This window comes from Salarias fasciatus, chromosome 23, assembly GCF_902148845.1.
Source record: "Salarias fasciatus chromosome 23, fSalaFa1.1, whole genome shotgun sequence".
NCBI lineage: Eukaryota > Metazoa > Chordata > Actinopteri > Blenniiformes > Blenniidae > Salarias > Salarias fasciatus.
The window spans coordinates 21,393,907-21,411,427 of record NC_043766.1 but is presented as its reverse complement, the minus strand read 5'-3'; the positions used below and the strand labels follow the sequence as shown (position 1 = coordinate 21,411,427).

At 39.4% G+C, this 17,521-nt stretch overlaps 2 protein-coding genes across 3 annotated transcripts in view; both read right to left on the bottom strand.

Moving 5' to 3' along the window:
- Positions 1 to 4,295: 4,295 nt before the first annotated feature.
- Positions 4,296 to 10,793, bottom strand: fkbp8 (FKBP prolyl isomerase 8). The gene is made up of 9 exons (XM_030083043.1): positions 10,689 to 10,793; positions 9,878 to 10,153; positions 9,252 to 9,421; positions 9,029 to 9,117; positions 8,587 to 8,807; positions 8,154 to 8,326; positions 7,990 to 8,067; positions 6,195 to 6,332; positions 4,296 to 6,031 (listed from the first exon to the last, which is right to left on the bottom strand). The coding sequence occupies exons 2-9, from the start codon at positions 10,140 to 10,142 to the stop codon at positions 5,945 to 5,947; spliced, it is 1,221 nt and encodes a 406-aa protein (XP_029938903.1). The 5' UTR covers positions 10,143 to 10,153; positions 10,689 to 10,793; the 3' UTR covers positions 4,296 to 5,944.
- A 1,070-nt stretch (positions 10,794 to 11,863) lies between these two features.
- ssbp4 (single stranded DNA binding protein 4) overlaps positions 11,864 to 17,521 on the bottom strand; it is a 98,886-nt gene continuing 93,228 nt past the window's right edge. Inside the window, exons 14-17 of one of the 2 annotated variants that reach the window (XM_030083045.1) lie at positions 17,323 to 17,401; positions 16,894 to 16,922; positions 16,707 to 16,808; positions 11,864 to 15,022 (exon numbers count right to left, since the gene is read on the bottom strand). In XM_030083045.1, coding sequence (XP_029938905.1) covers positions 14,993 to 15,022; positions 16,707 to 16,808; positions 16,894 to 16,922; positions 17,323 to 17,401 — 240 coding nt within the window. In that variant the 3' untranslated portion in view covers positions 11,864 to 14,992. The remainder of the gene's footprint in view (positions 15,023 to 16,706; positions 16,809 to 16,893; positions 16,923 to 17,322; positions 17,402 to 17,521) is intronic. The other variant, XM_030083044.1, reaches the window with a different exon arrangement.

Below are 17,521 nucleotides of genomic sequence, written 5' to 3'. Positions count from 1 at the left end.
TCCCACCACGCGCAGTCGCGCACGGACGCACTCGGTCTTAAATCTAGAAATCCCGGTTTGCTTTTCAATGATTACCCAATGACCGGTCACTGCTGATGAAAACACTGAGCTGCCCCGAAAATCCTTCTCCACGTTTGTTTTCATGATAACAATAATAATAATAATGAAAATCATAATAATAATAAAAAAAAAAATCATTCACATGTCATATTGCAACATACACCGTTATTCTGCTGGAAATCATTGAATTACTTTTACAAAAGGCTTTATCTGAAAGAAAATTCACAATACATGAACTGCTGTCAGCATGTGAGGCATAGTTTTGTGATTGTGTTAAAATATGTTATAATATGAATGGGAAATAAAATATACTCCTTTTTTAATACAGTCCTTCAGTAGGAAAGGGGAAACAATAGCTCATCTGATTACGTCAGAGAAACGTCAATGGTGTCTAGAACAAGCGCACACACACTCACACACACACACCACAACTTTTATTTTCATGCATTCTGGATGCATTCCACTGACTGGCATAGCTTACAGTTCAGCAGACTTGATCTAAGTTTAAAATAATTACCTCTTGTATAACTTCCTTACTCCTAACCATTGTCTCACCTAAAACAAGTCTCGATCTAAATTAATTTAATATAGGGAACTTTGTTTTTGTTCCAACAAGGGTGGATAATCTTCATAATGTTAGTGTGGTGAGATTTAGGTCTCCTGATGGCAAAAGTAAAAAAAAAAAATCCACACCGCTTGAGGATACACAGACAACTTTACAATGTCCATCTGTAAACAAAAGTTAGATTAAGTAGATTAGGTAGATGTTATATCAGACATACATGTAGCGTATGGACGGGTGACTCATCTGGGTGTATCCTCACCTCTCCCATAACGACCTGAGATTGGCTCCAGCAATCCACAATCCTTCACAGGATTAAACTGCATAGAAGAATTATAGATGGCATGAGCTATCGGATACTGCTTTGCATGCTACACAGTTGCATCTGACAACAGATCCACTCTCACAACAATGAACAGGACACCTGGGTATTATTATTATCAGTATTATTATTTTTTATTTCAATGAATGAAATGCATCAAAATAGTATAAAGTAATAACATGATCTTGCATGTTGTTTGAGTACATATCAAAGGTTTATCCAACCAAAATCATTTCAATACAGTGTTATCACACATAATTGAGGTAGAAATTTAAGTGTGAACAGAAAAATGCAGAATTTCATCAAGAACATAGTATGAAGTGGTAAACTATCTTAGGTTATAAGTAGAACACTGCAGTCAAACTATGTTTGTTCAGATTCATAATAGCTTCACTCTAAGGTTCTTGTGAGAAATGGGATTTTTCTTCAAAGTCTTGTATGTTGAATTCCCTTGACTTAACCTGTCTTCAAACATTGCTGTCCTGAGCTGCAACTTCATCAATTTATTGCAAATAAACTTCTCTTTCAGGATGCAGAAAGTATGAATAGCTTCCCGCAGACCTCTTTATGAGACAAACAAAATATTATAAAGAATGGTCTGTCTACTCCATATTTCTCTCTAGTGAAACCTCGAGGGTTTTTATTTAGTGAACCTTTATCTTCTAAATGTGACTCAAAGAGCTGCACAGAGGCAAACGGGCTCCTCTTTTAAAGAAGGCATCAACAGAATGTGTCACACAATTCTTTTCTTTATTTTAATGTTTCTTCACCTTAGCTGAGATATCCAGGTCTGGTGAAGTCCTGATCACTGCTGTGGTCAATGTGCTCTGTCTGACAAAGTTCAGTATGAACGAATCATGAAACCTGCAGCAGGTTATAAGCTGTCTCCTACTTGGTGTTTGTGTGCTGATTTTGCAGTGTTCTGCCAGTTCTCCGAGTCTTTCTAAAGCTCCCTAAAAGAGGCTTCAGTTTCGTAGTCTTGCAATCCTCTTGTGACAAATTGATCTTCTGCTCTGAACAGAAACACACTGCTGGATTGCAATATGTTAGACAGGCTTTTGACCTCACCACCCACTTTACAAAAGCTAAACACACTCCTTATAAACTGTAACTCTATCTTAACCAGAAGCCACTCTTGTTTCAACTTTTCAATCACCGCTAATCTCAAGTGAAATTTCCTACTAAAGACAGACTGCTGGAAGCTTGGCCCCCATGTGTCTGCATGCAAACCTACCAGACATAAGTCTCTGAAGTTAACTAGGCTTTTCTTGAAGATACTGTTCATTCTGAACAGAAGTGACTTGACACAGAAGAAACGAATTCAAAATATTTCACCGTTCTGCAGAATCAGCTTCAGACTCTGACTTCACCTCAACAGCAGTCAGGCTGGATTACAGGTCACGTAACATAAAAACCATACATTGCATTGCTCTGCAGACATACCAGAATGTTTCCCACTCCATACAGATGCAGCATCGCAGCCCTGTCCTACAGGAATATTTCCACAGTACAGTGTGCTTCTCGAGACACTCCAGTGTCTGTTTAATCAAACCCCATGCCTCTAGGATTTCTGCTGATAGGAGATTCAGGAAGCGCAATTTTGTTTATCACACTGAGGTATGTCAATAGCACACTACTAATAATGTCTCTTCTTTGGTCTTTGGTGTCAACAAATAACATATCATAAATGGTTTTGCTTTTGGACCCTTTCTGTTAATCCCTAGAGGATCTCTTTCTAATCAAAAAACAAAACAAAACGCTCTTATTGTTGGAGTGATCACATTCCCCAGGACCATTTGGTGCATTATTTTGAGTTGTTATTAGCACCCATGCAGATACTCCTACATTATTAAAATTTTCTACCCCTAATTTTTTTTGTAGTTATGGCATCCAACACGAGCATCTTGAGGTATCAAGAATAAATATTATCCAGTTATTTATAAGCAAATCTGAACAGATTGACAAATTAAGTGTTGCTCCAACAAAGGGTTAAAATAATGATGCAGGAACTTTTTTCTCCGAAAAGATTTTCCAAGGGTCCAAGCATAATTAAAAAGCACAACATAAATACAGCGCTCCACACAACATTTGCTGAAATGCACAGTAGAAGTGCCATTGGAAGACCTTCGTTCTGCTGATCATTTCTTCTACTGCCAGGGATTTGCAGGGGGGCAGGGAGAGCGCCATCGCATGTACCACGTGAGCCGGAGCCATGTGTGAAGCATGAGACAGTTCACTCACATTTTTGCAGTCAATTTTAATATTTAAAAATTTCATTTAACTTTACATTAACAAAATTAAATAAAATACACATTGCATAGTATCAGAATGTCAACTGAAGGAAAATTATTCATATGCACAGCTCAGAAGCAGCCAATACCTTTGTTTTCATGCATGCAGGATAGATGCACCTAAAGCTATCATTAGCTTATCATTAGGCTAAGATATTTCCAGAGACATTTAGTTTTACCTTAGCAAATGACAACGTAACAAAGTGATCAGCTAGATCATTCTTTCACTGGTGAAAAACTGTCACTTGATTTGTTAAGCTGCATGAAAAACATGATGAAGATCAAGTTCTGCTCAGGGTTTCACACTTCTTCTGGTATAGGCATGTTTGGTGATTGGTTCTTTGTATTGGGCCTTTGCCCAATCCACAATGGGAGGACCGGTATGGAGGTCTGCAGGAATATACACCTGTAAGCGATGGGTCGTTTCCTAGGACGTGCCTAACAATCAATATTTTGTGAAGTTATGGAGAAGACACTCACATTGTCCAAACTTAATCATTGCTTTCCTGCATGTGGATATTAACACCTTACACACACACACACACACACACAACAGGTCTAAGAGGCATTCACACATACGATTCACACACGGATACTTCAGTCTTGCACAATAGTTTAGGCTGTGTGTAAACTCCATCAGGAGTTTCTGAACCCAGACCTTTGGCAACTGTGTTAAGCATTACTTCACCAAACATCTTTCAATTGAACCAAGATAACTTAATGACATTGTCTGAGATGTCATAAAATACACAAAAAGAATGTGAGATCCAACTTAACATATTTCTTTACAACTCCCTTAACACACATTCCCACTATTTTTAGTCATTTTCTTTTGATGAGTGATGTCAAATTTTATCATTTCCACTGACCAAGAATCCCATGAAACTGGTTGAACCATCTGTGGAACTAAACCTCTCACTAAAAATGCAGTAAAGCCCATAAAATAACTAGTGGGTGTTACTTGGCATCAGTTCACAATGGAATAATGAAAAAAAAATAGCTGGTGAGGCAGAAAAAAAAAAAAAAAAAAGGAAAAGAAAACTGGACACTGATGTTCAATAACATTTTTATTGTGACGAATATAAAATTAACAAAGAATGGGAATGCCAGGAACTTTTCTGAGCTCTCATGTTTTCTCAGCGTACAAGAATGTTCAGAGTTTATGCAACTTCTGGCTCGATTGGTCTACCCACTACGCTGAAGACAACTTGGAATCGGTCGTCACATTCACTGTGTGGACAAAATGAGCAAACTCAGTGGAATAAATAAAAAAACTTAAGAAAAATAACTTAAGGATAGATTCAGAGGCAGGGAAAAAAAAAGCACAATTAAAAAACGAATAGATCCTGCATTACACATAAAATGTAAATATTCAACATTCGGTCAGGACTATAAAGATTTGAGGTATAATAAACTGAGATCACAACAAGCTCTACTTGCAGTCCTTTCCTCCGTGATGCACCTCATCTCTGAAACTTTTTAACTTTCTGTACAGCGGCCTTTTAAATAAAATGTATTATTACTCCACGCATTTTTCTTTGCCACTCATATATATATAAAAAAAAAAAAAAAATCAGCTCTTTATCAACTGAGCAGAAACAGTGATTTAAAAGAATGGCACATCTACATTTGCAGACAATTTTCAGTTATAATCTATATGCATACTAAGGAATGAACTAAATGAGAAAGTCGGAAAATCCACACAAACTGTGTTTTGGTTCCTCGGATTACTTAAGAGTACGTGTGTGGCATCTGCACAAAAGGTGAAGAAACTGTAGCACAGGTACCCTCACCTCATCTGGACCTCGAATTATACAGTATGAGAAAAGTAAGGACATTTTGTGAAGTAATTTAGAGAGAAGGAAAAAAAAAACTGTTGTGTGAAATGGACCCCTGGGCTCTTCAGAAGGCTGATGTTCTGTTTGTGAAGCCATTCTGTTGTAGATTTATTTACATATTTTCAGTCATTGCCCTGCTAGTTATCAACAATTTCTGATGACAAATCTTCAGAAATCTTCTTGTGGGGCATGGTTCACATCAGTACATACTTCTTATCAACAGCAGATTTTATTTTTTAAAGGCCCAATCTGGCTTTATCGATTAGACTCCAGGCTTGCCTTCTGACGTATAAAGAAAGGAAAATATCATGTAAGGTATTAGCCTATCTAAACTTTCTTTACTCACCAGGCAGTCTGTACATGTGACCCAGATCGGGATCAGATCCCATTTAGGAATTAAGGAATGAAGAAAAATGTTCACTGTACTCGAACAAGGAGCGATCATGTCTTGGAACCAATACATTTTCTGCATAATGTCACAAATCAAGAGATCATGATAGAAAAAAAATCACCATAAAACAAAAAGAAATCTTTAAAAGTTGCTCTAATCAGAAATCTTTTAAGCATTTAAGAAGCCATGTCGACGCATGAACCGAAATACCAAAAAGAAATGAGAGGAAACTGTAAAATAGAGTCTGGCAACGAGACAGAAATGTATTCCTCTATAGATTGATAGGGATACACCTCCCAAATTAATTTTTTTTTTCTCATTGGTCAGACGCAGTTCTCAAACATAGCAGAGGAAAGAGATGACTAACTGGCATTTTGAACCCATGTCTATCAAAGGTCAATAGGCACTGCCAGATGTGCTTCTGTGTTTCAGATCTCCCACTGCACCTTTCCTCCTGTGAGGCCATTCCTGCAGGCTCCTTCAGCTTCTAGCCGCAATGACAACGGATAAAGCCACGCCGCCAATAGCTACTGCAGTGGCACCAAAAAGCCACTTCCAGCTGAAGCCCTGGGGGAACAAAAACAGGTTGAATAACTTCATGTTGTATCGAAATGCTGAAGAGTAATATTAAGTCAATAAACATTTGGAAAAAACACACAACTGACAACAAAAAGACCTGGCAAAACACCGGCTGATGCAACAAGAAAAGAAAAGAAATTGTCCATCTCACCCATGAAGACTTAGCGTGGCGCTTCTGTGCACTGCTGTTACTCGAGGGGTTGCCCAACATCTTCTTGTACATGGCCTGCTCTGCCCCCCTCACCTCCGAGTGCTTCTTTACCAGCTTGGAGAGCTCTGCATGAATTGTCTTTACAGGAGATATACAGAATTTGAAAGTTAAAATTTAGATTTTAAGTGCAACTCTTGTCTACCACTTGTTATTCTTGTCCCGTTACTGTATAATAAACCAAGGCTTAACTGGCAATTCCAAAATAACAACAATAGTTGGCTATCTTTAGTACCTTGCAGCATTGAAAACACACCAGAAAGCTTTTTATTATTAATTCTTTTTTGCTTTCTTGGGGGGAGGAGGAGTTATGATTGGATGATGCTGGAAAAAGTACTCAACTTCCAAGAAATCATCACAAATTTAGCCTGCCATTTAGCACACATGTCCGCACAGTTGTTCCCGGATATGGATTCAGTTATTGTTCCATCACAGTCTCAGAACTGAGTCACTGTACTTCTCCTAAAGCTGGTGAGTGACTAAGCAAAACAGCTTTTTCAAAGACAGAACAGTGTTTGTGTTTCATAAAATCACAACACAGAGACTCACAGAGCTTGCAAGGATCTTTAGGGAGTGGAGCGTCAAGGGGAGAAACCATTACTGAAAATTTTGGCACTGTATGAAAACACTGCACAACATCAACTAGTTTCTCGGGATAAAATTAGGCTAAGTAAACATGCAACGTCGTCACTGAGCAGCAGTTGTGTCTATGCACTGAGTTGAAAATGTTTGAACCTTCTTAAACAAGAACTGTCAAATATGCATGCAATTTCAAAAAGTAAACAAACCACAGCCAAACAAATGTGCCATCACCCAGTGGAATTTAAGATCAGGGGTGTGAGCATCTGACACCACTGCATAAAATGCAGACAACATGCCTGTCAATGCTCGGAGAATAAAAAGATAATGTGTCATTCTGTCACTTCATGATGCCTGTGCCTGTTGAAGACCGCCTCACTGATAATAAGGCGAGCATCCTGGCATTGTGTGTGACACACACCCACTGTTCCTGTTGCTTGAAGAGGGAGTTGTTTCCTCAGGCTCTCTTTTATCACACTTAGAAACAAACCCTTTTTGTCATTTATGTAACGAAAGGAAATGCACCATATTCACACACACACACGTGTATTAACAAGTATATCAGTCAAATATCACAGTTATGACAGGTAAAATGATTCAAGCTATAGTCACACACATCATCAAGCATATTTTTGCTGTTCAGATGTGTAGTAATTCTGAGGGTTCACGTTCAACACCAATGTGACCCTTTAAATGAGCCAGCTGAGGATTGCGTTTGCATAAAAAGCCATAGTGCTGTATGTAAAATAGCAGCACTGCATGCCTCGTTTGAAAACTGGTGGCCAAGATATGCGCTGTTTGACAGGATAGTGTAGGACTAAAGAAAGGAGTTCTGGCCATGAGCAGCATGCTGCTGCAGCTTCTCTGTGATCCAAGAAGCCCACGCTTAGATGAGTTCTGTAATAAATCCTTCTGTAGCTACAGGGGTGAATATATCTCATTTATTAAGTGAGAGAACACAAATTACTGACTAAGCTTTAAATGTGACTGGCGTAAGGGCAACCTATCTACAGAAACAACACGAAAACAGATCCTCTTAAATGATGAATCAGCAGTTCACCTGAACTTGTGCAATAAAGTAAGTGAAATTTTACCCTATAGCACCATCTACTGTCCAGATTAACAAAATATTGGAATAATGTGATGAGGCCAAAGGTACCTTGTTGCTTGGCTCCCGTTTCAGTGCCTTTTTCAGTGTTTGAATGGCTTCTGAGTATTCACCTTGCAAGGCCAGGACCTAAAGTTAAAACAGGTTATTGTTAACAAGAGAACAGCAAGAGTAAAACAATGAAAATAAACATGAAGAACGACAGTGAAGTATACTTTGCCCATGCGGAAAAGTGCTTTTATATTGTCTGGCTGATGTGCAAGGGATGAGACGCAGGATTTAAGAGCTGCATCGTAGTGGTCAAGTTTCAACTGTGAAGCAGCCATGTTGTTCAAACATTTGACTTTCACATCCAGCAGCTCGTTCTCCTCCTCTGGACTGATATCAACTGTCAGAGAAATGCATCAGTTTATGCAAAAAACCCCCAAAAACTAAGCACTCAGAAACAATGACAAATGACAAAACAGGAGTAATAGTTGAATTTTAAGTCCAACAGTGTATTACAATAGTGATGGAACATTAGTTAAATCGAAGGGGATTTCAAGAAAAAAAACAACTCTCTAAGATTGGAGAAAAAAAAATAGACAACAGGAAACCCAATTTCAAGAAACTCTTTAGTAAGATCCAACTCGTTTTGTAGTATCTTACCTTTTGAACTGGATTCTGTTATCTGCAGGGCAATGCTATACGAGTTCACAGCAAAAGCATAATCTCCACGCTGATAGTGGACATTGCCCCTTTCTCTTTTACAGGTGGCAAGGGCAATTTTTTCTGCAGGTGGCAGGAGCTCCAGGTCTGGAGCATCAGTAGCTTCTAGCATTTCTACCTCAATGGACAGCTCAGCATTTGGAGGAACTTCAGGTTCATGACTAGTGAGGGGAAAAAAGAAACAGCAAAGAAACGAAAACTGAGTTTTAAAAATTAAAAAAGACCTTAATCTTAATACGCCACATAAAATAAAAACTGTGACAGCAGAAAAAAAAATCAAGTTTTTGTTTTATTACAAATTTGAAAGTGAAGCTATTAATGAACAAATTATTTAGTCTATGTTACAATATCAGTGCATAGTTTACTTAAAACGCCTTCCTACCTTCCACGTGTACCATATGCATACTTTCCATTGGTCTCAATGAGCGCTTTCTCCCCAATTTCCATAAGCTGCACTGTTAGATCCAGCGCCTGAAGAGGAAAAAAAAACCTCTGTGTGAGAACATACTGAAATAGACACCACACACTCAGTTCATTAGCGTGAACCAGACAACATGACAAGATGATAGTAGAATGTAAAACTTCTACACATAGGGCAGTTTTACCTGAATAACGTCACCGTCTCCCAGAGTGAAAGAGAGGTCTGACTGCTCCTCAACAAGAGTACCATCCTTCAGGAATGTTTTAAGGTGGACCTTTACATTCTGTCCTTTCTGTGGCCGACTGTCCCGCCCTTTCCCTGCCTGTAGGACTTTTTTCTTCAGCTGGCCATTACCTGGAGGCACAGAGGCACATTCAGCTTGAACAGTGACAGCATCAATCAATTTCCTTAAGGAAAAGGTGAAGGTGAATTCACCTGCAGAATGAACACTAGCCAAAGTTCCTCAACACCTTAGGCTCAGTATGTGGTTGTGATCACAACACCCGTCAATCCATAACATGAACCTCAGGGTTAGTACAAAACCTTCTACAGCAGACCAATCATTCATGTTCTGGTGCCTCTAATACAGGGGTGGGGAATCCTGGTCCTGGAGGGCCGCAAACCTGCATGTTTTCCACGTCTCCCTGCTTCAACACACCTGAATCGAATCAAGATTCATGGCCAAGTCCAGCAGAAAGCCAGATAACGAGCTTCATTGCAATCAGCTGTGTTGAAGCAGGGAGACATGGAAAACATGCAGGGCTGCGGCCCTCCAGGACCAGGGTTCCCCACCCCTGCTCTAATACATACCCAATACGTCCATCCATTCGTCAATTTGAGCTGGAGGCTCTGGATCTGTCGTGATGTCTGCATTCGTCTTTCCCGGCTGGTCTGTGTTTTTCTCTTTCCCACCCCCGGCATCTTCCAGAGGAGGGGGGTCGTCATCAATATCTTCCTCATCTAACACTTCAAAATCTTCCCCGCTGTCCAGCAATGAGGTCTTCCCACTCCTCTTGGCTGCTGGCGCATTTTCAGAGCAGCCTGAGGCGTCCATAATCTCACCTTTATCCGTCATTGGTAAGCAGCCTGAGTATAAAAGAAGACAGCAACTACTTTAAACTTAATAAATAAATAAAATCCCTCACTTTAGAATAGCACCCCGAGTCGTGATTATGTTAGAGAACAATGTGGACACTGAAAGATCCACACTCACTGCAACCACTCGATCAATCATGTGGAAGCTAAAGTCTGAATGAATCGATGTAGCTCTAATCAATGTATTTCACGCATAACATTCTCTGAAACGACAATGATATTACTCTCATTTGACTAGCCAACCTGTGTGCTACAACAGAAATGCCGCTCATGCATTTCCAGAACTTTCTAACAAGTTGTCCTCAAGCAGCTAGCATGCTAACAGGGGCAGAAAACACTAGCATCACCGCTAATCCAGCTAGCAGCTAATGCAGCTAACGGGCTAGTTACTCTTAACTGAGCAGTCAGTTCATATTTTTTTTAAAGTGTCGCGCAATGAACTATCCCTTCTTGTGCTTTCGCATTGAGCACGTACTTGCGAACCTCAAGTTTAATACAGTAAAGCGAAACAAATGATGCGTCTTACCTTCAGATGTGAGGAGCTTGTTTTGGTCCGGAGGTACCTCCCAGCAGCGTGCGGTGCTGAAGTTCGGTTGCTGCCGGTTCACAACCACGGTTACGACGCTGAAAATACTTGGCTGTTGATGTGTTGCAACGTCAAACCGACTTCATTGCAGTGATTCCAACTGGCTGCTTCCTGTTCACCTTGAGCTCGTGCATTTTTATTGGACGCTTTAATATAAACCCATGTGACATCACACACCAGAAACTCATTACGTTTGCCCCATAAACACTCATAATCAATAATAGAATACAACACGGGTCTGATAGGACTCCAGTCACTGTATTAAAACGAATTAAAGGCATCTGGGCTGCATGAAGACATACAGCTTCACAAAGTTGCATTAGGAAGATTTGCTGGCTGTACTGTTTATTTGCAGTCTTATTCCATCAGCTGTTTGGATTTCAGCTATTGATCTGTTTCATTTATTTTATCTTACATCAACTAAAAACAATGATATCTGGATTCCAAAGAAATGCATAATTGAAGTTACAACAGGATGACTCTTACCTTTACATGGAAGAAACACATTAACTAAACTAATCATACTTTATAAATCACCAGAGGAAAATCACTTTTCCACATTGACCCACTCTATTTGTAGTATATGGTGGGAAGCGAATGTTCCTGGGAGCATATGGGGTCAAAGGTCTTGCTTAGGGAACCACAGTGGTGACCTGTCCACAGTATGATTTGAAAGTGACAACTTCTAAATCTTCTTCTCTGGCCTCTAGGCTACCACTGCCCCTAAATTATTGTAAAGAAACAAAATAGTGAATTTTGTTATATGCCTTAGCTGTTAAATTGATAAAACATGGCCTAGAGAAATGTTTTGCAGTTTCTTGCTCATTTAATAAAATGTTTTCCAAATCCAATTCCAAGCTAGTGTCTGATTCTTGTCTAAAACCACTTAAGACTGAATCAGAAAGTAATTAAATTTTTTATACACTTTTTAAATGATGTGATTAGGTGTTGGCTTCAGTGCTTATAACGGACTTAATTTTTTTTTTAACGCAGCTCATCAATCGTCTGATTTTAACTAATGCTCACATCTTGTCCATAACTTCTTGAATAAAGTGGAACATATTTTAAAAATTTGGAAAATTATGAAAACTGAGAAAGTGACTCAAACAACAATGAAAAATCAAATGACATTTATTATTGATGCATTGTTTCTTTTTTGATAAGCAAATTATCTGTTTTTTTTTCTTTCAGTCTAAAGAAACTTTACAATATAAAGAAACATACAAAGAACATCTTTATTACCTACACAAGACACCTAAGTCCCTAAGACAAGATTCTGAACTATCCTACCATGAAATACAAAGCAAACCCAAGAGACAGACTGCTTCATATTGAATACTGCCGTGTCATCAGAAAGGACTGTGAATGGTACAGGAGAATCATGTACATCCCCTTCCCTCGAATTCCCGCTCCTCCCCGACTCAGTACAACCACCCCACCCAACCGGCAACTCTTCCTAATAGTACAGTATTATACATCACAATAGAAGTACAGAGATGGCCAACGATCAATATACACAAAGGACTGAGAGAGGATCAGTGAGAGAGAGCTTCAAAATATACAATGCTATTTCAGGAACAAATAGCAAAGGACACAGTTTTTCCCCATAAGTATTACTTTTTGATTCATTTGTAATTTAAATTGTGTTTTTTTTTATCCTTTTTTTTTAAGTTTTCTTAAATTGATAAAAATCCTTCATATTAAAAACTGCAATAAGAGGTCGCATGTTTTTGTGAGAAGGTGCCCTTTGGAAAAATTATTCATGTGATTATTTCAAAACCCAGCAGCCACTTTTAACAGAAACACAAGGAGTCAAGGGCAGAGTGAAGAAACCACAGCTTATTTGCTTCTCTCTGCCCTGTCCTCTCTCCGTCCCATCCTCCCCAACCATACAAGTCTTTAGCAAACAGTGTGTTATCTATACATTTAGCCACATTTACTGTAGTCTATAAATTTAGCCACAAAGAGCCAAATATTCAGCGCATCCTTTTTCTATGAAAAACATGGACAGTTTCATTTATAATTTACTTTCAGCTGTATTCATTGGTAGTGACTGACATATCAAAACATGTCAATGATATCAAAATGCATTATACAGTATTTACAGAAAAAAAGGGAAATTAAAGGGTGAGGTTTGGGGCCAGACTTAGAGGAAAGAAGTGAGGTGTGTTTCACTACACAGAGGGAGCAATGGACAGAGTGATTCCCAGGCCACTGGAGGCCAAATCCTGGAGACGTCCCTGTTGAATTCTGGGTTCACATTGATATCAGGAAATTTTTAAGTACATCAGCACCACCCACAGAGGCTACAATGGTTGTTTGGTTGTTGTGGGGTTGAACACAGCTGTGATGTAGGTGTTGGAGTGTGGAGCATCAAGACAGAATTTATCCCTTTGAGACAGTGACAGCGAGTGTTGATCAGGGCATGAGTGCAGAACATCCAGAGAGAAACAAATAAACAGCAGAATATGTTACGAAACCTTTCTGTGTGCAGATTTGTGGGCTTTTCTATGTTGAATAAGCTCAAAATAAAAAACAATCCGCTGAAAACCATCCACAAAATAGATATATAGCCATTACAACAGTTTCCAATTACTGTCCATCTTCGTTAGACTGATGTGATTTAGAGACCCCAAGGTGCATCGCTCAGTTCCCCACCTGCGCTCCAACAGCTGGCCAGACACCTGGATCCATTATCCCATATATATAGGACATGCTGAGGGAACTGCTTCGATGGGAACTCCAGGGAGGAACTTTCCTTCAGCGTGTTTTTGTTTGAGTTAAGAAGTGATTCATACAAGATAAAAAAGTTCTACCCAAACAGAAAGGCTGTATGGAGCATATTCAAGGTCTAACAGCAGACCTTGGTGACAGACCCAAATTAAGGAAAAAGGTGCCACTTTAGGACTCCAAAATCAAGCTGAAATCATACATATCAATGAACGTGGGGAAGACACCACATTGCAGGATTCACAGACCGTTTGTAATAAACAAACTGAAAAACAAAAATCCAACCACAAAACAAGCAAAATAATTTCTATTTACAGACAAGACCCAATTCATAGAGGAGATAAGATCCACAAAATGCTCTTTATAGCTGTCTCTGTTGTGAAATTTTAAATAGTCCTGACAATCACCTCAGGGCGTCATTCAAACCACTTAAAGATAATGAGAGCAGACAGTTGTGAGAAGGGTTGCGTTTTAAGACAAGATAGCTAGACATCTGATCATTCAGGTGCTTCAACAGACACTTTGCAATGAAAACAACAATGCTCTGAGTAAGTCTCTGCTTTAAAATTATGGCTAGTTTTACCTGCAACACTCAACCCTCCATTAGGTAAATACAGTTTAAATATCGCAATTGTTTTTTGTCTTTTTCAAATATTAGGGAAAAACAAACACTGAGGAAACAAACTACACGTTGTAAGGAGAGGTATGTGGAGTGAGACTGGCTGCGACAGAAAAAAATCAAAACAAAACAATACAAACAACAAACAACCTAAAATCATGTAAACAGAAAATCATTGTGCATTCTTTGAGTGTGTGCTTATTCTGTCATTGCTGATGCTGCTGCTGAGATAAAATGTGCCCTTTACAGGATATATAACTAAATTAGTAAAATAATATTAATTATGCAAATTAGAACAATCATCAAAACCAAAAAAAACATTTATTGAAAATCATTCTTGCCCTAAAACAACATTATCAGTTCATATTTCTTTCATTAACTCTGCCACATAAGCAGAGCTTGCAAAAGAGTGTTTTCACCTCATGTCAGTCACAACTGCTTGTCCCCTTAACTTATGATCAGCTTGATATAACGGTGGGCCGATGGTGGCATAGAGCTGAATGTAGAGGAGCGTCTTGATTGGGCCTGAATCCCCCCTCAAGGGGGCAGGTTTTCAGATCGGAAGAAACAAGTCCGGGCTCTCACTGTCCTCTGGGGACCCGCGATGGGCCAAGTGGGCAGGGAGAAGTGGAGAGGAGATCCTTCCTGCTGCTCGAAGGCCGTTTCATGTTCTCACACCCATTTTACAGGCGTTGGGATGAGGAGCCTTGAGGGGAGTCCTGCTTTCCAGGGGAATCCCCAGGGGCTGTGTGGCAACAGCACACCATCCACAAAGAGGAGGGGTGAGGGAGGGATAGATGAGGGTCGTAATGCAAGACGCACCGGGGTGGGTGGGGAAAGGGAGATTGAGATAGAGGGAGATGAAAAAGTAAAATAAAATAAAAGGTAAAAAAATTCACACACTCATCGTCATGTTGGGTGAATACTGCAAAGAGAGAAAAAAGAGAGGGAGGGGAAAAAGGATAAGCCAATACTATATTAAAATTGTTACTCTACCCAGTTTAGGATGAAAGCAATACAGCTACTTAAACTAAATGCCATATCCATTATCCCAGCTCTTGGCATCAAACATACACATCCCATAACCCTCTCGCATTAATTGTAGCATGTCAGTAAACCAAGCAAGCAGAGCAGAGTCCAGCCCAAAGAGAAAATGTTAAGGAAGTTTAGATGTCAGTGATGGGTCAGGGTCACATTATCCACTTCATATGGCAATCCCTCCATGCATCAAACAAGGCATTATGGGTGTTTGTTGTTCATGCTTATGTTTTTTACATGCTGCGTTTGAGTTAATTAAAGCTGGGAACACGGAATATCTTATCGAGGAGTAAGCTCCACTGAGTCGCAGCGCCTGATTTCAAACTGATGACCATTTTATGGTGAAGTGTGCAAAAAAGTGCAGGGTTTGGTTTTAGTGCAAGATTTCCGGTTGTAAAATCAGCCCATCATCGCAGATGCATTAGTCTATTTTTCCGGTCAGAAAATCATATTGCAGCTAGATATCAGGCACACAAGATGTTGCTGTTTTTGAACTCTCAATTTTGAAATCAGGATAAAGTGTTTTCATTTTTCAGATTGCTTTCACATACTGTAAGTGTTAACAGTTGTATCACTAACAGAGCAAGTGAAGGCCGGTTAAAGGGAACATGACCAGGCTACGAGAGAAACTGGTAGGAGAGGCAGCAGTCACACCACAGCTTTCTAAAGCACTGCTCCTATGTTCTTTTTCTTCAAATGAGTGAAAAAAGTGTGTCAACGAAAAAATCAAGATGCAGAGTCTAAAAGCCTGCATTGTTGTAGGAATATACAGTCTTGCCCAAAGAGGGACCATCCCACCTCTCGGTTTAAGCCTGGGGGCTTTTCTCTGCATGCTGCATGTTTCCCCGGTGTGTTTGTGAGCTTTGGTCTCTTTAACTGGTGTGAGTGTGATTTTCCATCTCTCTGTGTTTTCCCTGTGATGAGCTGTGAGGAGAGCATTTTCTTGTTTTTCTTCTCTTTTTTCCATGCTGAAAGTGGCTGTATTTGACAGATGAGTCAGAGTCCTGTCATTAAAAATCAGAGCTGATAAAATCAAGGTTGTGCTAAGATATTTATTATCATTTTGCTATATTTAAAAGCCCAATCTCATAAAATCAGGCCAGAGATGCCAACTTATGTTTAGCATTTCTTTTGAATTAGCAAATATCCTCACCAGAAAACGGAACTGGATAAATTACAGCTGAATGGATAAAAAGCTGCGATGAATGTGAAAATTATTATTTTTAACGTAATTCAGCTTAATTTACACATATGTAGAATCTATTACACAAACTGAAACATTTTTTTTTAAATGTTTTGTTTCTCTACAATAACAGCTTATAAGTCAAGAGAAACAAAATATCTTCTATCAAGATCTTGGAATATCACAGAAATTTAAAATGTTTGTTCTATTTTTAAAATAGAGGACAACACATTTTCAAAATAGTGTTTCAAAATAAATGATGGAAAAAAATTTCTGTGGAGGGTTATTAAAAATTTTAGAGAGTCATCTGTAGACAGGCTACAAGATATTTAGCTCTGTTGCGAGTGGATTGGTTTATGTGTGAAGAGTTGCCTGGCTTGGTACTCACACTTTCACTTTGGAATGGGTTTAAAAAGTTGCCCGCCATCTCGCCGTCATCCCGTGGAGTGCCGGGAGGATTGTTCATGCCTGCCATATTGTTGGGAGAATTCTGCAGCAAGGATGAAACATAATGCTGCAATTAAATATTTCACCCAGACACACTGATGGGTGTGAAGATGGTCTCACAGTCTTACCTTTGGCAACCCATCCATGTCACCAGAGCCTGTGATTAGATCAGAGTCAAAAAAGGAGGCAGAATCATTAGAATTAAAGGGTCCTCACCTTCCTGCTGCGAATTCAGAGTCATTACAGAGGATGTACAGCCTTCCAGTTGTGTACATGCAACAAACTTTAAGTCATTTGTTTTGGACACAGATTCTTCATTAGCTGCACTGGCTTCACTGGCCACGTCTCGTGCATCGTCGGGATCAATTGGCCGACTCACTGAACTTCTACTCCGCTTCAGCTTTGATCAACACAAAAGGAAGAACAACACTTCCTCCAACTGCCATAAGAGGGCAGAATCTCACCTTTAAAATCCTGTCCATGCACAAGTATCAGGTTTCAGAGAACATACACTAACTATCTATTAGGCACATTGTATGCTGTTTTTAGCAACTCACCTAGTGATCCGTTCATATGATGCTGCTCCATAGCACCCATTCCACCCATGGGTCCATCAGGACCAGGTCCCATTGGGAACTAAAGACAAACATCCCAGTCATTACTACACACAGCCAAACTGTGTGGATCACAAATATTTCTTAAAGGGTTTCAGAATAGATTCTAAATGTTGTTTTTCTTGTTTTATTTTTAAAGCGT

Bases quoted from the DNA above. Each gene is read 5' to 3' on its own strand.
- fkbp8 (XM_030083043.1), bottom strand. From the start codon at position 10,142: ATGACGGATAAAGGTGAGATTATGGACGCCTCAGGCTGCTCTGAAAAT. The intron at 8,808-9,028 runs GTAGGAAGGCGT...TCCCCTCACTAG, and splicing joins GCATATGGTACACGTGGAAG to TCATGAACCTGAAGTTCCTC. The intron at 8,068-8,153 runs GTATACTTCACT...TTTTAACTTTAG, and splicing joins CACTTTTCCGCATGGGCAAA to GTCCTGGCCTTGCAAGGTGA.